This window comes from Neofelis nebulosa, chromosome 15, assembly GCF_028018385.1.
Source record: "Neofelis nebulosa isolate mNeoNeb1 chromosome 15, mNeoNeb1.pri, whole genome shotgun sequence".
Taxonomy (NCBI): Eukaryota; Metazoa; Chordata; class Mammalia; order Carnivora; family Felidae; genus Neofelis; species Neofelis nebulosa.
In genome coordinates this window covers 31,084,023-31,108,119 of record NC_080796.1, presented here as the reverse complement: position 1 = coordinate 31,108,119, position 24,097 = coordinate 31,084,023, and the positions used below count along the sequence as shown (strand labels likewise).

Here is a 24,097-nt window from a genome sequence, read left to right as displayed (position 1 = left end):
TAGCACACACGCTTTCATTTGTTCATTAAACCTCATAAATAATTGAATTGAAAGAGAAGGTGAGTTCAGTGCCCATCATCCGAGAAAGCTCTGCGTTTTGAAAAACATAAAGGGTAAAGGAAACTGAGTTTTGTCAGTTAAGTTTCTCAAGTTCATTTTGTGATTTCCTGAGTATTGAATGTAACATTGCATTTTATCCTCATCTTGATGACAAGCATCTCTTTTTTAGTATCAACAGGCAGATGCCTCCAAACAGCTGTGGAATCCCCCTCAGGTTCAAGGCCCATTAGGGAAAATCATGCCTGTGAAACAGCCCTACTACCTTCAGCCCCAAGACCCCATAAAACTGTTTGAGCCGTCATTGCAACCTCCTGTAATGCAGCAGCAGCCTCTAGAGAAAAAAATGAAGCCTTTTCCCATGGAGCCATATAACCATAATCCCTCAGAAGTCAAGGTCCCAGAGTTCTACTGGGATTCTTCCTACAGCATGGCTGATAACAGAGCTGTCATGGCCCAGCAAGCAAGTGTGGACCGCAGAGGCAAACGGTCACCAGGAGTCTTCCGTCCAGAGCAGGATCCTGTGCCCAGGATGCCATTTGAGGTGTGTGTCCTTTCCCATCACCAGACACAGCGGACATAGGTCTGGGGCTGCGTATCTTTTGAATTTCTAAAGCAGATGCTTGTAAAGGCCACTCTCCGATTCGTTAGCGCTGCAGCACGCTGCCCGGCACCTGGTGTGGCTCCTGGTCTCCTCCACACACTGGCACAGTCTGTTGGATTCGGAGGAGCGAGGGGCTCTGTCACCGATGCGGACTCTGGTGGTCTGGCAGAGAAATCATGTGCAGAAATCTTGCACGCGGCATATTGGGGAATTGTGAAACAAAGCTCCTCTCAGTTGGGCTGAATCATCTGAGTTTAAAAATAGGTTTACTGCGTATTTAAACAAATTGCTTTCTGAGAGGAACGAAGTCAGCCAGTTATTTTCGATAGTGGAGCTCTCCTTCCTTTCTCTCTTTATTCACGAGAAATGGGTGTGCATGTGTAACTTTTAAAAAGAGCTGTTTCTCTGTTAGCCCAAGATCACGCTGATCACCCTGCTACGCATTGTTTTCCTCACTGGCCGCGTTAACCTTTGATGTGCTGCTCCTTGTTTGTCAGTGGTTTCTGCTCCTTTCTACCATCTTGCTCTTTCACTACCACTGTCCTGTGTCACCTTGCTTGTTTCAGAGCTTTTTCTTTGCGTAGTACCGTCTCCCTGGGATTCTTCTGCTTGACTGTACTTACCTCTGTCCCCCTAACTGTGCTGCTACTCCTTTGTGCTTTCGTCATCCCTTACTACATCTCACTGTGATCCTTTCTGTCACTAGGACCCCAAGGGCTCCCCTCTGCTTCCTCCGGACCTGTTAAAGAGTCTGGCTGCCTTGGAGGAAGAGGAAGAGCTGATTTTTTCTAACCCTCCTGATCTTTACCCAGCTCTGCTGGGCCCTCTCGCCTCTCTTCCTGGACGGAGCCTCTTTGTATGTATTTGACGTAATTCTTGCTCTAACCCCAGCTTCTTTCCTGAGATTTTGTAGTCCTTGGAATAGATGGTTTCTTTTTTTCTGGAGCTTTGAGCTTTCTTTCTTTACAGAATTGTACAATTTATTTTCTCACTGCCAAAGCTAACCTTCAAACGGTAGTAGAATATGGCAAAACCTTTCTGACTCCGTGGTTCTAAATCTCCCGAGTCCTAGCTTTGTTGTAAGTGTTATTCAGGGCTGGTCATAGGATGTGATGCTGGCAAATTAACTTACTTTGCAGGTGGTACTTCCATCTAAACCCAGCAGTTTCAAGGATCGTTTAATCTTGCTTAGGAGCAGTGAGATTTTTCTTCATATAAATGTTCTAGATTTTTTAGTGACATTATTGAAGAGTATGTAGCTCTTTTCTGTTTGGTTAACTAAGAGCCCTGACTTCAATTCAGAGTGAGATTCATAAACAGAATGAGTAAAAATGAAGACAATTCTATTTAGAAACGTTGGCGTGCCATAAATGAGTAAATACAGAGAGAAATAACTAGGATGACATAAAATAAAGCCTTATGTATTGATTAGTGGTATCTTTTTTGTTTTTTTTTTTGATTAGTGGTATCTTTTTAAAACAATCCTCTAGCATTTCAAAGGATGGCCTTGTATATGCTCATTGATGTTTACGTTGCATTCTGCGAAGGTGGGGGAGCATGTAAAAAAATTGGGAAGATGTATGCTAGAAAGTTTTTCCCTTTGTCTACTCCATCTTAGCAAAACACAAAAACAATTCAGAGTTCTACTTTTTTGCTATTTCTTTCCCATAAACATGAGGCCAGAAAACGTTCATAAGGTTAAAATGCATTGACTTTAGGATTAGGAGAAATAAAAGCTTCACGTCTCTCGTGATAGAAGCTGCCATCCCTGGCGCTTGAATTTCGTGAGTGGACAAAGAGAGCGCCACTCTTCCCCCAAGTGAGAGAAATAAGAGATCCCCTAGAAACTGAAGGAGAACGCAGTGATGGCACCTAGGGGTTTGTGGGAAACCTAACTGCTAAGCTGTTGGCTCCGTGTGTTTGCCTTTCTTGCTGCTTCTCTGCTCGTGCGGCTTGAAGGCCAGGGCGGGTGCCTCTCGGACAACTCATTAACGGCTCCCTGGTTCCCGCCATGCTCCCCCCCACCCCCCCCATTCACAACGAAACTGGTGGTGGTGCAAGTGGACGTGGAGGGTAGTGTTTTAGAGTTGTTTTCCCCATGTTTACAAAACATATATATAATACTTTCTATATTTAATGTTGTTAATGATACAATGTGTGTGACAGTGCCTTGCATGTGGCAGACATTTAATAAATGCTTTGCTGACCTACCGTTCAAGGACAGAGATACAGTTTTTTTTTTTCTCCTGGTAGTTTTGTTAGAGCCAGTACCCGTAAGCTCAACTTCAGCAACTATTTTAACATATACCACAAATAGCTGTTTAGGAACCATGTTGACAAAACCAGTTGTCAAATAGATTTGAAAGCCTTTAAGTCATTAATGTGAGTGTTTTAAAAATTGGGGGAAAAAGACTGCCAGATCAGTTCAGCGTCTTGTTTTGAGAGTATTTTAAATGCACCTCTTAACAAGGGGATTTGGGAAAGTTCCTGCTAGTAAACACTCAGAACTGCCATTTTCCAGCGTCCCTGGTCCCTGCCAGGATCTCTGTGCTAGATTAGAGGTATTGATCCGGGAGGGTTCTGACTCACCTGTGGCAACTGACATGTAGCTGGTGTCATGGTAGGAATATGTAATTCACATCTTCTGAGCCCGACATTGTACATGACAGGTAAGTACAAGTATGCTTAACTGGTGGTCCTCTACTCTGGTTGTGTAGGAACTTAAGATTGATACTAAGGAAATGGAGGCCATAATATAACTACTTTTTTTTCTTTCTGGCACTGTGAAGAAATCCTTGTTGGAGAAGCCCTCGGAGCTCATGTCACACTCATCCTCTTTCTTGTCCCTCACCGGATTCTCTCTCAATCAGGTGGGTCAACAGTGAAGAATCCTGCATTGTGCTTTTATTGTAGGCTGGAACTTCCTTTCCCGTTCTATTTCAGTACCCCTATTTTTCTCTTTCCTTTCTCTCCCATATATTGCTGCCTTCCAGATTTTTTATCCTCTGTCTCTCTCTCTGATTTGGGTATATGAGATACTTGTTTGTTATAAATTTGAACCCTTTAACTTCTCATTAATATGGAAATCCTTAGGGCTCTGTTGTTCAGCCAAGTGAATTATTTGTACTTTTTAATCTGGGTTGTTTACATAGAGAAAATAAAGGGTGAGGGAAAATGAATTTAACAGGGAAACCAAAAGAAACAAAAGTCTTCAAAAGTTTGTCTTACTAAGAAAAGCTTAAAGTGGGGCACCTGGGTGGCTCAGTCAGTTAAGCATCTGACTCGATTGTGGCTCAGGTCATGATCTCATGGTACCTGAGTTTGAGTCCCACTTCAGGCTGCAGGCCGACAGCACGGAGCCTGCTTGGGGTTCTCCTTCCCTCTCTCTCTCTGCCCCTCCCCCACTGTGTCTGTGCATGCACGCGCGCACACAGGTGCACATGCACACTTTCTCCCTCTCTCAAAATAAACAAGTAAACTTTTTAAAAAAAGAAAAGCTTAAAGTGTATCAGTCATTCATGAACATGAACATTGCATTTGCTGAAATCTCTTTCCTTGCAGTGAGTTTATAATTTGGTTGTCATTGTCTTTCAGGAAAGATACCCAAATAACAGTATGTTCAATGAGGTATATGGGAAAAACCTGACAACCAGCTCCAAAACAGAACTTAATCCTTCGCTGGCCCCCCAGGAGACATCACTGTACTCCCTCTTTGAAGGGACCCCATGGTCTCCATCACTTCCTGCCAGTTCAGGTATTGGCTAGTCTTTAAATTACAGACCTTGCATTTCTAATACCCTCAAACTGATGGTGAATCAGTATGATTTTACATTATAAATATATTAGCTGTTCTGTTTTTTAAGTAATTTCTGAACGAAAATAGGAAAAAAGCCTGATGAGCCAGTTCATGAAATAAATGCCACTAAAAAAAGCTTTTTCTTACATCCATAACGAGCAGAGTTGTAAGGGAGAAAAATATGGGTTTTAGCTTAAGGTTTCCAGCTGTTTTTTAGTTTGGTTTGTAGATACTCATTCTTTGTAGGAAAAGTTGAACTTTTTAAAATAGAGGGGTTTTTTAATCCCAAGTTTATACTTGGAGTTTGATTTAATAGTAATTCTTAAGGTTAGGCAATTAGAGAAGACCAGTAGATAATTTATCTGAAACAGACATGCCAAAATAGTGCATGCACAAAATTGTCTGCTTGGTTTTGCTTTTTTTGTTTTTCTAAAGCAAGGAGTATGCCTTAAGACGGATTAGTGCATCTGGCAGAGTCCCTTTGGGGGCCCTTATTTTTACCTTTGTCCCAAAGCCCTGTGGTTATTTTTAGTAGAATTTAAGTGATCAGATCTACAGAAAACTCAGGTTCTTGGTATGTTTGTGGAACATCTATTTAATGTCTTATGTTGTTTTATTGTTGGTATTTACTAGATCATTCAACACCAGCCAGCCAGTCTCCCCATTCCTCTAACCCAAGCAGCCTGCCGAGCTCCCCTCCAACACATAACCATAATTCTGTTCCATTCTCCAACTTTGGACCTATCGGGACTCCAGATAACAGGGATAGGAGAACTGCAGATCGGTGGAAAACTGATAAGCCAGGTGAGGTCCAGACTTCTTGCCTAATGAAAGTGAAGTCACTTACTCTGCCCTTCTCTGGTGTTTGGTGTTTGGCAGTGATAGAACATCTTGAATTCTTATCTCTTTGCATCTCTCAGCCATGGGTGGGTTCGGCATTGATTATCTCTCAGCAACATCAGCCTCTGAGAGCAGTTGGCATCAGGCCAGCACTCCAAGTGGCACCTGGACAGGCCACGGCCCCTCCATGGAGGATTCCTCTGCTGTCCTCATGGAAAGCCTAAAGGTGAGTGAGTTTTAGGAAAACAAGAGCCACCAGAGCTGTTTCTGCTTTTGTTCATGTAAATAGCTAGGCTCATTCCTAAGGCCCTTAGAACTGATTGATCTATAGCACATATCTAGCTAAGTCCTAGAAACATGATCTGCCTTAGAAGATTCTTGAATAGGAAGTTGTTTTTAATTTGTGTATTCTCTGCTGATAAAGCAGTTATCCTGGGGACAGGGGCGGGGACAGAAACAAAGGTTTTAGTTGCATTCTAAGGTCAAAATTGTGATTCATTTTGGAATGTTTGATTGAAGCCTTTTGTGAACAAGTAAAAGAAGAGTGTCTAATTTTGGAAATGTTTTGTTTGCCTAAAATCTTTATAGTAAATATTCTGTGGTCTCACGTGGCACTGAGTTTTAGTGAAAACTACTTTCACCTTTTCTGGTTTAAAATCATCTGGTTATAAAAATAACAGGAACTGACTGATCTTAAAGACAGTCTTAGAACAACTTCTTCTAATGGCTGGATCTTTTTAGGGGGCAGGGATCTTGGGACTTACATGCCTTTATATTTGGCGAGGATTGAAAAACAAATCCCTTTCAGATATCCAGGCATTTGACCTCTGCTGACAAGCTCTGGGCTGTTTTTCAGTCTATCTGGTCCAGTTCCATGATGCATCCTGGACCTTCCGCTCTGGAGCAGCTGTTAATGCAGCAGAAACAGAAACAGCAGCGGGGACAAGGCGCCATGAACCCTCCACACTGAGGCCAGAGTGGCAACCCTGGGAAAGAAGGCTCCATAAACCATGGCATGTTGGGTTTGCAGGACTGGCCCGTACAGTCCCCTGCAGGTGGCAGCCCTCTCTTCTGTCTCTTGCTGTCGAGAGGGTGTAAGCGTTCCACCAGCGCGCTGAGTGTGCACGAAATGTCCGCAGTGCAACAAAAAGAAAAAACCATCAGGAACTCTCTGTCCCCCCAGGGCCTTCCGGAGGGAGAGAGGAACTGCTGTTTGTCTTCACTCAGTTACCTGATGTCACCGCCTCTCACCTTCCCCGTCGTGCATGCCCCCAGCCACAAGGGAAGTGAAAGCTGAGAAGGGGAGGCAGGTGGGAGAAGCCGGTGGGAACTTCTCGGTCCTGTTTTCCTCTCTGGGGAATAAAATAGGAATCCATTAATGATTGCTTTGCTGACTGAGAATGTAGTTGAGATTATTCCTGAACATCTTTTATTATTGTTATTACTCTCGGTAGTATAATGTCACACTGAATTCTTCCATACACAACGTGCTTCTTCTAGTCAGTGTGTAGCAAGGAAAAGCCCCGCTCGCTGCTCCTGCGAGAGGTTGGTGGTGACAGGATGAGGGAAACGGACCTCTTCGGCCAGTGGCAGTGCTCCACGAGGGAGAGTCCAAGGCCTCAGCTTTCACTCAGAAGGTTCTAGCGGCCCTCCTCTGGCCTGGAGACTCCGGCAGGAAATGCCCTTCACTCTGTAGGTGCTCGAGCCCCGATCGAGGATGCAGTATGGGTGGTGGTGCTGGGCTGGACTGGCAGATGACTGCTGGAAGATTTTAAATTAATGTTTTTGATTCCTGTACATTTTACCGTAGCATAGCGAGCAGTCTCACGGAAGGCAGGCTGGTCCATTCGTGGCCTGACACATTTTAATAGGTAGAAGCTTTCAGTGTGGTTATTTTTTGTTCGATTGGTTTTTGTGACCCCATCCTGCTTACCACCCACCTCCTCCTGTCCCTACCTCCATCCCTTTTCTGCCCTGTGCTGTATGCTAGTAATTGTTTCTGTTCCTAATGTGTACGACATCTCGCCGAGAAGCAACAGCATGGGGTCCAGCAGTTGGGGCCCAAAAGACAGTCCAAGGAGGAAGGAAGCAGCGGCGTCTGCGTGCGTGCACCGCAGGCCAGGCCCCGGCCCAGCTGCGTCCCCCGACCTCCACTGTCAGAGTGAAATTCAAGGCAACATGGACACATGTGCACCATGCACAGAAGAAAACACAACAAAGTCCATTCTGGAAAAGGCGAAAGAAAGGAAAATAAACTTTTATTTGGTATTTATTAGAAGAAAAGAGGACTGAACATTTTCTTGTGTAGAAACAGAAGGACAGCATTTCTGTTAGTTCCTGGAAGAGTAATATTTTAAGGGGAAATTATGGAAACAATATAAATGTCCAATTGCTGTGCTAGTGGTAGGGTCTGTTTCTGGGAGGTCTCTCCTGTGTGTGTGTGTGTGTGTGTGTGTGCGCGCGCGTGCGCGCGCACCCATCTGCCCATCTGCTCTCCTGGGGGGAAGGGGAGTGTGCGTGAGTGTATGGAGTCAGCGTGGGACTCACGAACTGGAAAACAGCTGCAGAGCAAAGCACATCCAGGAGCCCCGGGTGTCGCTAGATTCTGGGCAACCCCAGTGATGAAAGGAGTGAGGTGAATGCTCGTTGCTCTTCAGAGAGTGGTTGGAGCCCCATAGGCTCACAGTATTGCTCCTTAAGTTTGACGTGGTGTTTGGGGATTTTTGTTTTTGTTTTTTGTTGTTTTTGGAAAGGTCTGAAAGGGTGAAGCCCCCCACCCAATGGCAATATGAAACCCTTTGTGCTTCTCCCCAGCTCCTTCCCTGGGTCCACCTCTCTCCCAGTCCCTCCTTGCCCACTACCTTGACCCACTCTGTGTGTTTGAGCTCTGCATTCAGGCAGCTGTAACATTCCAGTGTTCGAGCTGTCCCTGAGTCTCACACCCCAGACGAGCTAGCCAGGTTCACTCTCTCACTCCCAGTCCTGCCCAGGTCCCATCTGCAGCCCCGTTTCTGCATGAGAATTTGGTGTTTGGAATGTTTTCTGATTCTTGGGGCGGGGTTTCTCGCCTAATCATCCTCAACGTGGAGTAATGAGGAGGGAGAGGAGAATCTTCATCAGAAACTGGTTTTGTGTAGTAAACCTTCTCTTCTGTTTTTGTTTTTTTGTTTTGTTTTTTTGTTTTTTTGTTTTGGTCTGTCTGTGCAAGACCTGCAGCTGCTGAAATCAGCTTTGCCTTTAATTAAACCATGTTCTCTCCAACCAGATCTGTGTGTACATGGTTTCTTTTCTAACCTAAAAATATCCTACTTAAAAAATAAGTGTTTAAACTACGCACAAGTCACCTAGGGCAGAGCGGAGATGGCCAAAGATTGAATATGTTTCAGGGTTATTTTTGCTTTTAGTAGCATTCCAAACCAAAGTGCATTATTATGAAAAGGGGCGGGTAGAAAGAAACTGATGGTCACAGTTCTTTTCTCTGATAAAGATTGGCTTATGCAAAGAAGTTAACAACCCCCCATTTTTTATCCCTGTTTTTACTGTTAATAAAGCCACAGTAACACTGTTTACAAAGCCACACATGCTGTACAAAGAAGGAGAATTCTTGTGGAGAACTCCAGGTCTCCTGGAGAGAGAGGAGTTCTATGTATTTGTGGAATCATTCATCTAACTTAACCCTGAAAAATCAAGCCTTTTGGTTAAATGATAACCAAAATAAAACCATACATAGAATTTTATCATATAAATTAGTACAGTACATACAAAATGTTAACTAACAGGATAGTCCTAACCAGCTGACTTCCTGAATCTGGCTTCTTTATATCGCTTAAATATTAGTGGCACATATTCAGTAGTGAACTCTTAATAAGTGTCCCTCTCTGAGAAGGCATGAAGGGATATAACTCTAGTATTGTAATTCTCTGTGGAATTGAAAATTGTATTCCTTGGGAAGCAGTGAGACTTGTAATAAAGAAAATGTGTAAAAAAAAAAAAAAAGAAAAAATGTGTACCATCTAAATTACCTGTAAACTTACCTCGGGCTCTAGGAGTCTGTGACTACAGTGGTATAGGAATAGGGGTAGTTGTATGTAGGCCTTGGGCGTGCGCTCTGAGTCTTGTGTTTGCAAGTTTTTTTATTGAGGTATCACATACAGAAGTGCACCAACAGCAAGTGTACAATTCAGTGAACTTTTACAAAGTGAACACATCTGGGTAGTCAGCACTCCAAGCAAGAAACATTACGAACACCCTAGAAGCCCCCCCCCACACACACACATACACCTCATACCCTTCCAGACGTTTCTACCCACTCTACCCCAGCCCACCCCCCACCCCTGGGTTATCATCATGATAAGTTCTCACATCATTGTCTAATAGGTTAAATTTTCAGTGGGAAAAGTAGACTAGTTAACACTTCCAAACAGTAATGTCTCAGTTCAGTGTTCTACAGAGGCATGCTAAACTTTGCAAACTGTAGTTCCTTTTCTCCAACTTTGTAGGTTATAGAACATCCTAGACTCCTCTAGGAGAGCTTTCCATGTCCGTAGTTGCGTGTTCTTCAACAAAAGCTTTGGGGAAAATGCCAATCTTCCCTTTGCACTCCCCTTCCAGCCAGTCTTCATTCACTGATAAAAGGAAATGTATACATCGGTTTCTTTCTTTTTTTAAAAAAAATTTTTTTTAACATTTATTATTGAGAGAGAGAGAGAGAGAGAGACAGAGCATGAGCAGGGGAGGGGCAGAAACAGAGAGACACAGAATCCGAAGCAGGCTTCAGGCTCTGAGCTGTCAGCACAGAGCTGGACGCGGGGCTCGAACTCACAGACCGCAAGATCATGACCTGAGCCAAAGTCTGTCCCTCAACCAACTGAGCCACCTAGGCACCCCTGTATGCATCGATTTCTGAAACCAGTACAGGAAAATTGCCTTCTCTGGATATGCTACCCAGATCAAGAAGTCTGTATTAGTGATTTAAGGGAGGAGTGAACATAGGACTTCACCATCTTATTGGTTTCTGCCTTAGATAGGATAATTGAGCAGTCATGCAGAAGAATCCATTAGATTTTTCAAAAAGTTGTCAGAAAAGTTAGATGAAAAAAGTTGAACAATAATCTTGAGATGCAATTTTTCTTTAAACAAGGGAAGAGTTTTGTCCAATCCCTGTTGGGAATCTTTATGTCCTTGTCCATAGAAAGGGACGTCCCATAAATTAAACAGTTGACCTTTGAACAATAACAAGTTTGAACTATGAGAGTCCACTTATACAGATTTTTTGATAAGTACACTGCTGTAAATGTATTTTCCTTACGATTTTCTTAACATTTTTTCTAGCTTTATTGTAAGAATACAGTATATACTACATATATAAAATGTATGTTTACCAACTGTTTATGTTACCGTTAAGGCTTCTGGTCAACAGCAGACTATTGGCAATTAACCTATTGGAGAGTCAAAAGTTCTACTCAGATTTTTGATTGCGCCTGGTGGTGGGGGGGGGGGGGTGCGTGTTGGCACCTCTAACCCTGCGCTGTTCAAGGGTCAAATGTTTATTAATAATGAAAGTCCACTAGTGAATGATCAAAGAATTGAGTTAGAGCCAGTCATGAGTTTAGTCCATGTTTATAAAACATATGGATCTTAATGGCTCCAGTTTTGAGCCTTTAGTAAGTTACAGGCACTGTTCTAGATACACACGCACACACACTCAGACTTCATAATAACTCCATTGTAGATAGTATTCAGGAAAGGAGACCTGGAGAGATTAATAGCTTGTTCGGGGTTAATTCTGCCAATAAATACCAGGCATCTTAGGTTTGACCTACTCCAAAGCCCATCTACTAGAACATGAAACTAGTTCAGAAGTTCATCTTTGGATGTAAGACATCTAGATCAGATGCTGTGTGGATCCTGTCCCCAGAAACTCTAATTAATGTGGGGTGTGGCTGAGCATCAGTTTTTTCTAAAGTTCCCCCAAGGTAATTCTAATTGCAAACCACTGCCTTGATCTTTTGCACTTAGCATGTGAGTGACTCAAGGACTAGAGTATTTGCTTGTCTTGGATCCTAGGAGGATACTAGAAATCTCAGGGGTGCCTGGGTGGCTCAGTCAGTAGAGCATATGACTCTTGATCTCGGGTTTGTGAGTTTGAGTCCCGCGTTGAGTGTAGAGATTACTTAAAATCTTAGGGTAAAAAAAAAAAAAAAAAGGCAAAATCTCAGGGCCCACCCAAAACCTGATCGAATCCATTTTAACAAGATTCCCAGGTGGTTCATATTAAAATTTGAGAAACGTTGTGAATGAAGCCATTTCATAACTGTTGAATATGATTGAACTCACCCTCAACCCCACTGTAAATCCACTGTTTATGCTGAATTGTTTCCTCTTTAAGTGGTCTGATAAAGTTTCAAACTGTTTTGTGGGTACGTAACTGAATTAAACCAGCTTTGATTTACAATGTCACAATAAGGAATATGCCACCTTCTTTTTTCTCAGCCTATCTACCCAGAAGGCTTTTCTGTGTGTTCTCTAGTTTTTATCTCCTTACCCTATCCCCCACCAAACAACAACAACAAAAACTGGACAAAGTAGCTAGTTGGTTGATACTGACATTTAAAAAATGGTGCTGGAATGGGGGGTGCCTGGGTGGCTCAGTCAGTTAAGCGTCAGACTTCAGGTCAGATCATGATCTCATGGTTCGTGAGTTCGAACCCTGCTTCGGGCTCTCAGCTGTCAGCACAGAGCCACCTTCGGATCCTCTGTCCCCCCTCTCTCTATGCTTCCCTGGCTTGTTCTTTCTCGCTTTCTCAAATAAACTTTTAAAAAATTGTGCTGGGAGTTACTAAGCCCTATTCTCCCCTGTTGGAAGATCTGCACTGTCAGTGCCCCCTGTTTCTTTCTTTTATTACTCCTATTTTGAGCTAATTGCCATACAATTGTATATTCACTACCCATTAACTTTAAAATCTCATTTCTTAAACCTTTTGGATTTTTCCGTTATAATTGGTAATAGTATTTGGTTTCACTACTCTGCATTGCTAATGCAGATTTCTGGTTTTTGAACAAAGCTTTTGATGGGACTCTTACACCTTTCAAGGTAGAGAAATAAGATTATGTCAAACCATGAGTTAGAAAAGGGCTTCTCATGGTCAGTAGACCAGCATCACACTGGAAACTTCTTAGAAATTCAAAATTGTGGGCCCCAGCCCAGACCTGAATCAGAATCTCTAGTTGCTGGGCCAAGGAATTGTATTTAACAAACTTTCAAAGGTGTTTTGGCATACTGAAGTTTTTGAAGCACTAAGTTAGAACTCTCCACTTACACTGTTTCAATTTGTAGTGTGTTTGATTGCTAACAGAATCGGGAAAATCACCAGACACAAAGCAATGCCAAATAGCTTCTTTTGAGGCAAGATTTACCCCCTTCTTTCCTCCTCCTCCTTCAAAAAATACATCAATTCAAAGAACTATGGTTTGCAGAAAAGTATCCTTAGGGCTTGTCGCAAAGGCAAAATGATCCCAGCCACCTTCCAATTCGTTAACTCTGGGAATGAGAATACATGTCTTCCAAAACATAGCCATCTTTAATAAGAAGAATGTTAGCTAAGTCTGCCATTTGTTGCTTCCCTGCCCAATGGAGCAACAGATAGAAAGATGGAACATTCCATTTTGCTCCCTCCAGCTGAAAACTAGGAAGGATATTGGAAGCACTGGCTAAAGTTTGGTTTGTAGATGGTTAATACTTCCCTCTTCCCTTGAATTTATTTCTGCCAACACAGAAATTAGTTTCTGACAACCAGAAGTACTACTTACCCATTGATATAACCTGGATTATGTCCCCTTCCTGAAACTCCAGGTCTTCTGGCTGGGTAGCCTCATAACTGAAGAGTGCTACCACTTGGCCTCCTTCCTTAAGCTGAGGTTCTGTTGTCTGGTTATTAGCTTCAGATTTTTCACTTTCCTTGGGTTCGTCGGGAAAGCCTTGGTCACCCTGAAATAATAAAAGGCCAGTGAACATTGACCATCGCTAAAGAAATCGGTGAGATGTCAGTGTAGCACCTGGGATATAAATTTATAGAGGCAAATTTGTGATCAGTCCCTAGCATAGACCTAACATGCACTTTATGAACATTGGATGGTCAGATAAATGAACCCAAAAGGTCTGGAGGAACCTATACAATCTTAAAATCTTCAGAAACCTTACAGTAATTCTGGAAAAGAGTAGGGTACTACTTTGCAGATGGAAAAACAGATTGAGTCACAAGTGACAGAACCAAAAGTCAAACCTGGGTGTCTGACTCTGAATCCAATACCCTCTCCCCAGCACCCACAACACTAGGGACTTTGTTAGAAATGTATATTTCTGGTCCTGTCCCAAACCTATCATTAAATCAGAAACTCCTGGAATTGTGGGGCCCAGCAATCTGCATTTAAACAAGTCCTCTAGGTAATTCTCACACTTGATAAAGTTTGAGAATCCCTGCAGAGCTTCTTCCCAAAGCCATGAAAAAGGCTTTGCTTTCTGATCTATGTAGCTACATATCCTAGTCACCATTGTGGTCATTTTTGAGCCACAAATGTTGAAAAGAAGAGGGGTGTAGTTTCTAAAGAAATGAATCAGAATCAAACAAATCCACATTAGAAACCCTGCTAGGGTAAATGCTGTGCCGACCTTTCAAAGATCTCACTTCCTAATGTTGCCTGTTCCAGCCTTGGCAGATCCCTTTTACAGAAAGGCAGTACAGTAAGGTAGAAATGGCCCTATGGAGTCCCAAGGCCTGGGTTTGCATCCTGGCTCCACTGCTTTCCCGCTGTGTGTCCCTGAGCAAGCAGTGTAACCTCTCTGAACTTCAGTTTCTTTACCTGAAATTGAGGCTAGAGGACTGAAGCAACAGGATGTAGAATAGAAATAGCTGACAGTTACTAAACACTCTGGGAGAGGATTAGTGTGTGTGTGTGTGTGTGTGTGTGTGTGTGTGTGTGTGTATACACAGTATTTAAGCTTGGTTAATGGTAAGTGTTCCTGCACAGAGTAGATTTTTAAATGATAGTTCCTTTTCCTGCTCTTCTAGTAAGTGAATGAGAACATCCTGACTTGCCACCAACAAGAGTAAGGGGCAGTGATGAAGAACATTCAGCAATGACCTCTGAAGCTGGACTGAGGGCCAGCAAGACTCTGTGCTGGGAATTTGGGGAGGGTTAGCCCCGGACAGCCACTAATGAGACTGGAGCTCTCTTCAAAGGACAAAAATCAACAATAATTAAAAACAAACCTTTGAAGTGGAGTAAGCCACATTTAGGGCACAGCTCCTAGGCAGAATCCTTTCAAGACGATACGGAAGGGATTAGTCCCAAGACAGACAATTGAAAACCTAGGATGACCTTTCAAACTTCCAAGGGAACCCCTTGCACCAGCACTCGCCCACCCCTGCCCAGGGTCCCGGCTCCCGGCCTCTCAGCCAGAGGCACCAGCCAGGCCACTCCAGTGGCCCTACTTCCTGAAGGCAATTTTCTGAGCTCTTAGATACCACCAACCTGGGGCTAGAGCTACGGGGCTTTCCTCCAGGCACACCTTCTTTGCCTCCTCTTCTCCTACTCATTTTTCTTTCTCAGCAAACGTGTGTCTTTGATTTCAGTGAGAACCTACCAAAGAGACCCTTCCATGACTAAGCAGAAACCCCTGCCCAGCTGTGGGGATGAGGGTGTGGAGGAGGGACTCCCCTCACAGGGCCCCAAGGCCTGGGTGGTCTGGAATAGCTTGGCCAGTGTGGTCATTTCCATAGTCTCAAAATCCAATCGTAGGTGAAAACCAGTAGCTCTCTGAAGGGTTCACACATGACCTGTTGAATTTTGTACTGCCTACTGCTGTAACTGCAGATGCTGCCATCTAAAAATGCTAAAGCAGGAGCTCCTGGGTGGCTCAGGCAGTTAGGCTTCTGACTCTCGATTTTGGCTCGGGTCGTGATCTCACGGTTTAGTGGGTTCAAGCCCCACTCCGGGCTCTGCGCACTGGCAGCGTGGAGCCTGCTTGGGGTTCTCTCTCCCTCTCTCTCTCTGACCCGCCCCGCTTGTGCGCTCTCTGTCTCTATAAAAAAGTAAATAAATTTAAAAAAAAATGCTAAAGCAGGAAACGGGAGTCGGGGCTAGTGGGGGCAGCGGGCAGGGGGAGAACTGAAGGTGTCAGAAGGACCATGGCTTTGGTCAGTGGAGACAGGAGTCTCCTTGACTATGTTAGGACTCCCCAGTGTCAGGGCTATGCATGGGGAGCTGAGTACTCAGAGGAAGTCCGCTGGCCGGCCAGCCTCACAGAGCCCCCTGCTTTACTCGTATGCCCCAGAATCCTCCATCCCAAGCAGTCATTCATTCTACTTTCTCCCCTGCTCACAACCTCATCCTAGTGCAGCAGCGTGCAAGGCTTTCCGTCATGTGGCTCTGTTGCCTTGCCAACCTGTCTCCCGGCACTCGCCCTGTCGTGTCCAGTAACACCGACCCCACCTTCACCCACTGCTGACTCTTAGGGTCTTCCCTCTGCCCTTCCATCTGTATAAGGCGCCCTAACTTCCTCCACTTTGCTAATTGCTATTTACCACTTTAAGGCTAAGTCTCAAGATGATTTCAGCATCATTTTCTCTAGGAAGACTACTGACTTGTCCCACCTTCCTTCAACATGTTTGGGTGAGAGCGCCTCCCATGTGCTTATAAAACGGTATGCCATTCGTGCGTTTCCATCAGTTTACTTAACACATGCCCTGCGTTTTCCCCCAAGAAGAGCCTATGTCTTACTAGTTTTGTTTTTAAGTCTATTTATTTTGAGAGAGAGAGAGAGAGAGAGAGAGAGAACGTGCATGAGCAAGCAGGGGAGGGGCAGAGAGAGGGAGAGAGAGAATCCCAAGCAGGCTCCATGCTGTCAGCACAGAGCCCGACCCAGGGCTGTAACTCACGAATCGTGAAATCACGACCTGAGCAGAAATCAAGGAGTAAGATGCTTAACCAGCTGAGCCACCCAAGCATCCCATGCCTTAATAGTTTTTATATCTCCAGTGCCTAGGGAGAGCAGAAGTGTTCAGCAAATGTTTGTTGAAGAATAAATAGACAAATGCTGGAAACAATCCAAATATCCACGAAGAGGTGAATCAATGAACAAATTGTAGTATTCATACTATGGAATACCTTTTAGCAATACCATCAGCAATCAAAAGAAAGGTACTATTATGGGGCGTCTGGGTGGCTCAGTGGGTTAAGCATCTGATTTCGGCTCGGGTCATGATTTCATGGTTTGTGGGTTTGAGTCCTGCATCGGGTTGTCTGCTGTCAGCACTGAGGTTTGCTTTGGATCCTCTTTCCCCCATCTTCCTCTGCCTCTACCCTACTTGTGTGCATGCGCACGCACTCACACACACACACACACACTCTTTCTGTCAAAAACAAACATTTAAAAAATGGACTATTAAAACAAAAAAGTATATATATAAATGGAAGAGTATATATTGAAATGGGTGATAAAACAAAAATTTATACATACAGTATATATATTCATAGGAATATATATGCAATGTACCATCCACTTACATGAAATGACATAAAAGACCAAAAAAAAAGTGTGTTGGTGTATTGACAGGTATGTTGATGGATGCTTTTCAGGGGCCATGGTTGTGGGAAGGAATTAACATCAACAACAAGAAGAAATGGCAACTTTTCCCTCCCGGAGACAAAGGGGCGGTCAAGAGTGTTAACTTGTAGCCACTACTTCTAGCCTCTAACTTTGTTCCTAACTCCAGCTAAGTCTTTTCTAGGCCCTGAGGTCTAGAAAGGTGTCCAAGAATGTAGGCAGGCCCCGGAGTCAAACCACCCACCGAGCCCTTGCTCCTCTACTGATGGGCGGTACTCTTGGTCAAGGTTACCTCTCTTTGCCTTGTCTCCTCCATTATAAGATGGGGTGACGGTTCCTCTGAGAGTTTCGGGGACTGTAAGAATGGATACGCAGTGTGCACTTAGCACACCGTATGGCACGTGGTTAGTTCCTAATAGAAGCTTCCTATTAGTAGGACATTTATCCAAGTCCTCTCTTTGTGAACTAAATGCTCTCTATTACCTTCCAGCCTCAAGTGCTCTTCCCGTGGAAACTTGAAGTGGAGAATGGCTAGGAGCTCAGCCTCAGTTAGGATTTTATTCCCGCCTTGCTTGAGAGTGATGGGCCTAAACATTGGCTCATTTATAGGTGCTGGCAGAGAGGACTGAGAGGCTTCCTGGGCATTCTTGGGCCTGCTCTTCTCCTGTAGGGACCCCTCTCCTGGCTGCATCTGGGGCCCCTAGCCCCAGGTGAAAGGGAGGCAGAGGTGTTAGCCACCCTATCCTCAACACCAGGCACAGTGCCCGGCTCACCGAAGTGCTTGGTAAGTGTCGGAATGTGGACTGTCCTTGAGGAAGTGGCCCAGTACAGACACGACCTCAGGTGCCCTTGGGCTCGCCGCACTCACCACTGTGTTCTCACACCACACAGTCAGGCTGTAGTTTTTCGCCTGGGCCCAGGCAGCCTTCATGTTCTCTTCCGAGAGGGGCACCAGCTCATTGCTGTCCCGAGGCCGGTAGCTGGGGAGACAGGAGTGAGAACCACGTTGGAGAACAGCAGTGCAAATTCTCTTCTCTCCTCCAAGCCCATGCCAGGCCCCCAGCTGCACCCTCTCTGCGGGTGGACCCACCTCAGCCGAGTGTGCTCCGGCAGGAGCTCCAGTTTCTTAGACACCATGTCCCGGACCTGGCTGTAGGGGAGCCCGGGCTGCGTCTCCATGACCACCGTGTACTTGAAGTGCACCTTGAGCGTGTAGGGCATGGGAATGCTGAGCTTTACTTCCTGAGGGGAGAGGAAGCAATGAGAACTCCTGAGCGTCCGAGGCCTGTCCTGAGTGTGCTCACGGGGAGTACTCGGTGTGGTGGGGAGAGGCCAATAGCTCACCGGCTCGACAGCCGCGGGAGGACTTTCAGAGAGTCCCTAGACCCCTCCGGCCTGGATGGGAATTCCTCCGGGCCAGAAGATCTGGCCATGGGCTGAAGGCCAGTAGGAAATGCGTGCACTGGGCGGGGAAGGTTGTCGAGGGGTGCCCAGCCCAAGGATGGCGTGTGGTGTTAGCTCACCCACCCTTCCTTTGGGACTCTTTCTATAATCCAGGGAGACAGGCTTATGGTGGATAGCTTAAGCTTTTTCTTTCTCTAGCATTTGAAATAGTGCAAGGAGAAACGGTTACCTTGGACTCTTCTTTTTCTTTTTGACCTAAATGGAGAAGGTAAGTAAAACAAAAGAAGATGGTGAATGAACACTCTGGGCCAGCCCCTGACTTACATAGAAGGGAACCCTCTTAGAACAGGACACCAGCTTCTTACCTTGAACTCCAGGGTGATTCTTCACCCTAATAAACAGTGGGGGAATCCCACTGCAGGGAAATGGGCAAAACGAAGTGAACCCACACAAAGGAACCCAGTCCCTGCCCGCAGGAAGCATACAGGCAAGTGTTGGAGGACCAGCACGTCCCCAGCAATGCATGGGGTTAGCAGGGACCCAAAGTCCAGTTAAACCAGTGGGCTCTGGACTCATGAAAGCAGGGAGTGCAAGATGAGCCAGGGGCCACGAGAAGGAACGTTAGAACCACTTTTTTTTACCTTGTCCTTTATTTTTGTGTATGTTTCCTAAGGTGCATAATATATTAATGAAGCAATATGCACATAATTTATATAAGAGAAATCTGCATGAAGATACTCACTAGAAAGAGCACATGATCAAAACCACTGATCTCAAACCCAGCTAACTGCTAGAATTCCTTGGAAGTTTTTTTTTTTTTCTGGAAATACAGATTCTCAGGTCCAATTCCAGCCCTAAAAAATCAGAATCCAAGGCCTAGGAATCTATATTCATAAAATCTTTCTAGGTTAATATGTGATCCTTGGGGCGCCTGGGTGGCTCAGTTGGTTAAGTGTCCAACTTCGGCTTAGGTCATGATTTCATGGTTTGTGAGTTCGAGTCCCACGTGCTGACAGCTCAGAGTCTGGAGCTATTTTGGGTTCTTGGTCTCCCTCACTCTCTGCCCCTCCCCCACTCACGCTCGCTCGCGCGCGCGCGCGCGCGCTCTCTCTCTCTCTCTCAAAAATAAACATTAAAAAAAACTTAATATGTGATCCTTGTTGAGCCCCTAGACAGAAAAGATAAAAACAAAAAAACTGAGGCTGATCTGAGGGGTAATTAGAGAAATTTTAATACAAAATATACACTATAATATTATGTTAATGTTCAATGTCCTTGACATAATGATTGTGCTGCGCTTATGCAGAAGAGTAGACCTAATGCTCCAGTGTAGGGTGAAATGCCATGAGTCTGTAACTTCCTTTCAAGAGTCTCAGAGGGGAGGGTGGGGAGCAAAGCAAGTACACGGTACAAAACGTTAACAATTGGTGAATTTAGGTGAAAGGTATTCTGGTGTTTATTGTGCTACACTTTTCAACTTTTGATCTGTAGCTTTGACGTTTTTCAAAATAAAGTTGGAAGTGTGGGGAGCACCCGAAAGTGTCCTGGTGATCTGGCAGGCATAACACTCATCCATCCAGGATCTGGACAAACCATCTATTCAATGCATCTCTACCAAACCCTTCTCCTGAATGCTTAATGCTTAAACTCTATTAGTGACCAAAAGCTCCTTCCCCAGGCACCACTCTCTATACATCCTTTCGTATCTGCCCTTAGCTCTTTGTCTATGCCTCAGGGCTCTGCAAAGCAGTTTCTTTTCCAGATAGACCTCCTTGGACATTTGAAAAAAACCTCTCCATCCCCTTCCAAGGAAATGCGTGTAATAACTCCAACCTTCTCTCTTGGGACATGAGAGACTGAGGAGTCTGGTGACTATTTGAGTTGGACACTCCACTGCCCCCCAGAAACCAGCTACATTTGGGCTACATTTGCCCAAGCCCCATGGGTGTTCTAGGACATCTGTTTGCTATGTTTTGGGTGGGTGGGTGGTACAGGAGAGAGGGCCCCTGGGGCTATGTGTTCATAAGCTGAGTGGCATGCTGGGAGGAGAAGAAACCAGAATCTCCCAGAAGCCTGGGAGAGCAACTCTGTCAGGAAGTAGTCTGGAGCATTCCTGCACCCAGGCCAAGGATGTTGTTCCAAGAACACTAACCTGGTGGCAACTGGGGTCTTCTGGGAGCATCAGAACTGGGAGGAGCTGGGATATCAGAATCTGGGGAGGCTTCCTCCTGGAGGTGACAGAGAGGGTGAGAGCCTTCATTCAGACAAAGTTCTTAGTTAGGAGTGGGGCAGAGAGAGGCCAAATGGAAAGGAGCCAGATGTAAATGGCTTCCTAAAAGTTGGAGGGGTGGTAACAGTCAGGGAGACTAAGGAAAGTGCTGGTTAAAGGGGAGGCAGGGTTGGCCTGGTGGAAACAGTAGAAAGGAGAACCCTGACCCCCTCCTAAGAGGCCCTCACTGCCCAACTACATTGGAAATCCACTGGAGACGAGGGAGGCCCCCGAGTCTTGTGTTAGCTCCCCCTCGCACTCCACATCTTGCTCCTTCAAAGGAGAAGGTCCATTTCTCATTTGTGTGGCATTTAAAACATTTCAAGCCATCCGGGCATAGTAACTCTGACCAGGGAGGGCCACGCCCACAGAGGACAATCAGTTGCACAGTCTAGAGAGAGACAGGTTCCCCGCTGTCAGACATCTGCACAGTAGGCCCAGCAAAGACCACTCACCAGGCCTGGCAGAAGGGCAGGCCTTTGAGGAGTGAAGGGGAAAGCTGGCAAGGCCCAATCTCTGATGCCATGAGGTAGGTCATGCTCTAAAACAGATTTCTCTTGTTTAATGGGATTTCCCCAGCCAACGCATTGACTGTTCCTCCAGGTGAAGAGAACTTTTCCGGGAAGACCTAACCTTCATATACTATAGGCTTTGGGTCCCAAGTCACCCGTGACCAGGAGGAGAGAGGTGGGTGGGCACAACGGGTCCCTCAGATGTCTCCACTTAGCACATCTGGGTGTTTTCCTTCCTTCACCCAAGGGTCCAGCTCTGGGCCGCTGGCACCAACCCAAGGTGGACTCGGTGCTAGTGAGTGAATAAGGACAGCGCTTTTGTCACACCGCCCTTCCCCCCCTCCACAGAGAGGCCTGTGAGTCGTGGGGCAGAGGTCGGGGGCGGGAGGGGGGGGTGGGGGGTGGAAAACAGATCTGGCCTTGGCACTACGTTACCTGGGGCTGCTGCTGAGCATGGATCCGCAGCTCAAGTGGTTCAAGGTAGTTGCAGGGAACGAGCCCCTTCTGTGGTGCAACATCACAAAATCAGAAAGGGGGAAAAGGGTGTGCTCATCGGCACCCATAGCACCCATACCACCACAGGGCCCAGAGATGCGGGGGAGGGATGGGTATATGGGCAAAAGAAGGTAGCTGGTCGGCAAATGAGGTAGCAGACACCTCAGAAAGCTCCGCCATCGGCTGCCAGGATCCCATGGCCAAAGGAACCACCCTGGGTCCTCTGAATACCTGTCCGTTGAACATGACCGTAGCCCAGTTATCATTGCCCTTCTTCAAGACAAAAACGATGTTCCCTGGCATGACCTGCAGCTCTTCTGCGGTCTCAGGCACAAACCCAAACAGCACACGGTGGGCTTCCCCTTCCAGAGCCCTGCAGGGGTAGACGTGAGATGCCGTCCTCTATCCAGCCTGGACTGCATCCCGCCCACGGCTCTATGGGACAAGCAACAATGGACATGGGGCCAGGAGACATGCTCCAGGCACCCTCGAGCTCCACATCTATTGCCTCTGGGACCCTGAGCAGGACCAGGCAGGAAACTGCATGTGAACCCGCTCCATAACCCTAGAGGCAGTGGGACAGCAATGAAAGACAAAAGACAACGCAAGACAGCCAGGCATTGCTCTCCTTGCCCTCCCTTCCCTTCCGAGAAGGAAGCTTCCCGGGTGTGCTTGGCCAGCCCTCTGGTCTGGGCTGGGGTAGACAGGGCTAGTGTGACAAGGGGAGCACACAAGTCAGAGGGCAGGTGACGGCTAGCTGGGTGAGAAAGGGGGGTGGGGAAGAGGGAGGCCAAGTCCCCCGGAGCCACAGCCAGCGGACCAGGCACACAGCCGGAAGCCGGAAGGAAATGAAGAGCAGGAAACCAGCTCCGGGGGGGGGGGGGGGGGGGGGGGGGGGGGGCGGAATGTGTAAAGGTGTCCCGAGACCACCCAGTGGTGTGCTAGGCAAAGTCACTGTCCCTTTACCATCTCCTCAAGACCTACTTTGCTCTCGGAGGCCCTGGGAGTGCCGTCTGTGCCACTTTGGAATGTGTGACATCGGGACTGGCTTCAGAGCTGTGTGATGTACCTGCTCTGGCTGGTGGCTCCCTCTCGCTCCCCCTCTGTCCCCTTCCCCTCAGCCCTGTTTCCTGCTTCCAAACAGTGGGCTATTTATGTAGGGGAGATAGACTCCTCCAGCAGGCAGAGTTAGCAATGAGTTCATCAGCCCCCTCACTTTTATAGTTGCTGTTGTACTTTTTTTCATTAAAAAAAAAACACAACAAAAACACGTTCTTTATTGGGGAGGGGAGCCGGGCTTGCTTCCTTACTTAGAGGAAATTCCTCAGAAAGCTGTAAGTTGTGTCATTCTTGGCTTCTCATCTTATAGAAGAATGGCTCCTTTTTCTTGAGTTGTTCCTCTTCTCCAGAGACCACATGCCCATAGGGAGTGAAAAACGCCCACTCGGGAAAGGACACACCACCTAGCTTCCTGCTCTGCTCGCCCGACTCCCAAAAGGTCTGGCCTCCGCCTCTTCTGAGGAGGCTGCTGCCGGTGCAAAATGGCTCCCCAACCTTTGGTCAGTGTTCTGGCCCCAGAGGGACATGTTCCACAGACTGCCACCCTTCAGCAATGACCCTCGCTATGTGGGTGGCTGTGCATGTTGACCTGGGGGCACAGGGACACCATGTAGCTATAGCCAGACCCCTGTGGTCAACCCTATCACAGTCCAAGACTCCCATTCCCCCTACATCACTCCGTTCTAACCCGGAAAACAGAAAGAGTCCACGTATTAGGCTAAGTTCTGCAGGATTTAGACCCTGACCCCGGCTTCATCTTCTTCACTCTTTTCATTGCCATCAGTTCAGGCTTGGAGCTCAGATAGTCTGAACACTGATCTAAATCTAACTTACCTGAAGATCTCTGGGGTTTTGGGTCTGGGTGGAGGTTCAGCTGCCTGTGGAACATTCAGGAGAAATGAAGAAGGGAAGGATAGTAAGGGAAGGAGTGGGGGTGAGAACAGACCGTTAATGGTAATTTGAGCCTTCTTCCACACCAGAAAATCAAAGAATGCATTTCTAGCTGGCTCAGAACACTGTCTAGGGAACGGGCACAGTGTACTTTGACTAAACACTGGAAAATCACCCCTCCCCCCAGCCCCTGGGTACAGTTTCACGAGCACAGCAATTTCTCTTGAGCCAGTCCTGGTTTCTGGAGAATTTTAGCTGTCCCAGAGCAACATGGCGTCACGAGGGGTGCTTTTGACCTTGAGCTCGGTCCCTTTCCTAGGAAAGTTTCCAAAAGCTCTGTTCTATAATTAATGCCTGCTATATCACATGACATTTGTGGGTATTTAAAATCAACTCAGAACCCACTGACCAGGCAGGAATCTCCTTTCAACGTGTTCCCTGTTCTACACTGAATACCATGGAGCCCACTGATCCAGCTTCTTCCTCCTTGTGGTGTCTCTGCTGCTCTGACGCCCAGGGGGCCTCCACAGGGGCTTTCTTTGTGAAGGAACAAATCAAAGGATCC

At 46.2% G+C, this 24,097-nt stretch overlaps 2 protein-coding genes across 10 annotated transcripts in view; one reads left to right on the top strand and one right to left on the bottom strand.

The window, feature by feature from the left end:
* The window catches only part of SMG7 (SMG7 nonsense mediated mRNA decay factor), a 91,622-nt gene extending 83,059 nt beyond the window's left edge, over positions 1 to 8,563 (top strand). For 4 of the 9 annotated variants that reach the window (XM_058700956.1, XM_058700954.1, XM_058700955.1 and 1 more), the window contains 7 exons: positions 230 to 601; positions 1,368 to 1,517; positions 3,451 to 3,531; positions 4,256 to 4,415; positions 5,091 to 5,261; positions 5,378 to 5,523; positions 6,154 to 8,563. In XM_058700956.1, coding sequence (XP_058556939.1) covers positions 230 to 601; positions 1,368 to 1,517; positions 3,451 to 3,531; positions 4,256 to 4,415; positions 5,091 to 5,261; positions 5,378 to 5,523; positions 6,154 to 6,267 — 1,194 coding nt within the window. In that variant the 3' untranslated portion in view covers positions 6,268 to 8,563. Of the gene's footprint in view, positions 1 to 229; positions 602 to 1,367; positions 1,518 to 3,450; positions 3,532 to 4,255; positions 4,416 to 5,090; positions 5,262 to 5,377; positions 5,524 to 6,105 lie in introns of all 9 variants that reach the window. The other 5 variants (XM_058700953.1, XM_058700952.1, XM_058700951.1 and 2 more) reach the window with 2 other exon arrangements.
* Positions 8,564 to 9,412: 849 nt separating this feature from the next.
* Positions 9,413 to 24,097, bottom strand: part of NCF2 (neutrophil cytosolic factor 2) — a 33,123-nt gene continuing 18,438 nt past the window's right edge. The window contains exons 7-15 of the mRNA XM_058700959.1: positions 23,476 to 23,519; positions 21,814 to 21,955; positions 21,523 to 21,591; positions 20,459 to 20,534; positions 18,536 to 18,561; positions 17,993 to 18,144; positions 17,771 to 17,882; positions 13,107 to 13,284; positions 9,413 to 9,922 (exon numbers count right to left, since the gene is read on the bottom strand). Of these exons, the coding sequence (XP_058556942.1) occupies positions 9,810 to 9,922; positions 13,107 to 13,284; positions 17,771 to 17,882; positions 17,993 to 18,144; positions 18,536 to 18,561; positions 20,459 to 20,534; positions 21,523 to 21,591; positions 21,814 to 21,955; positions 23,476 to 23,519 (912 nt within the window). The 3' untranslated portion in view covers positions 9,413 to 9,809. The remainder of the gene's footprint in view (positions 9,923 to 13,106; positions 13,285 to 17,770; positions 17,883 to 17,992; positions 18,145 to 18,535; positions 18,562 to 20,458; positions 20,535 to 21,522; positions 21,592 to 21,813; positions 21,956 to 23,475; positions 23,520 to 24,097) is intronic.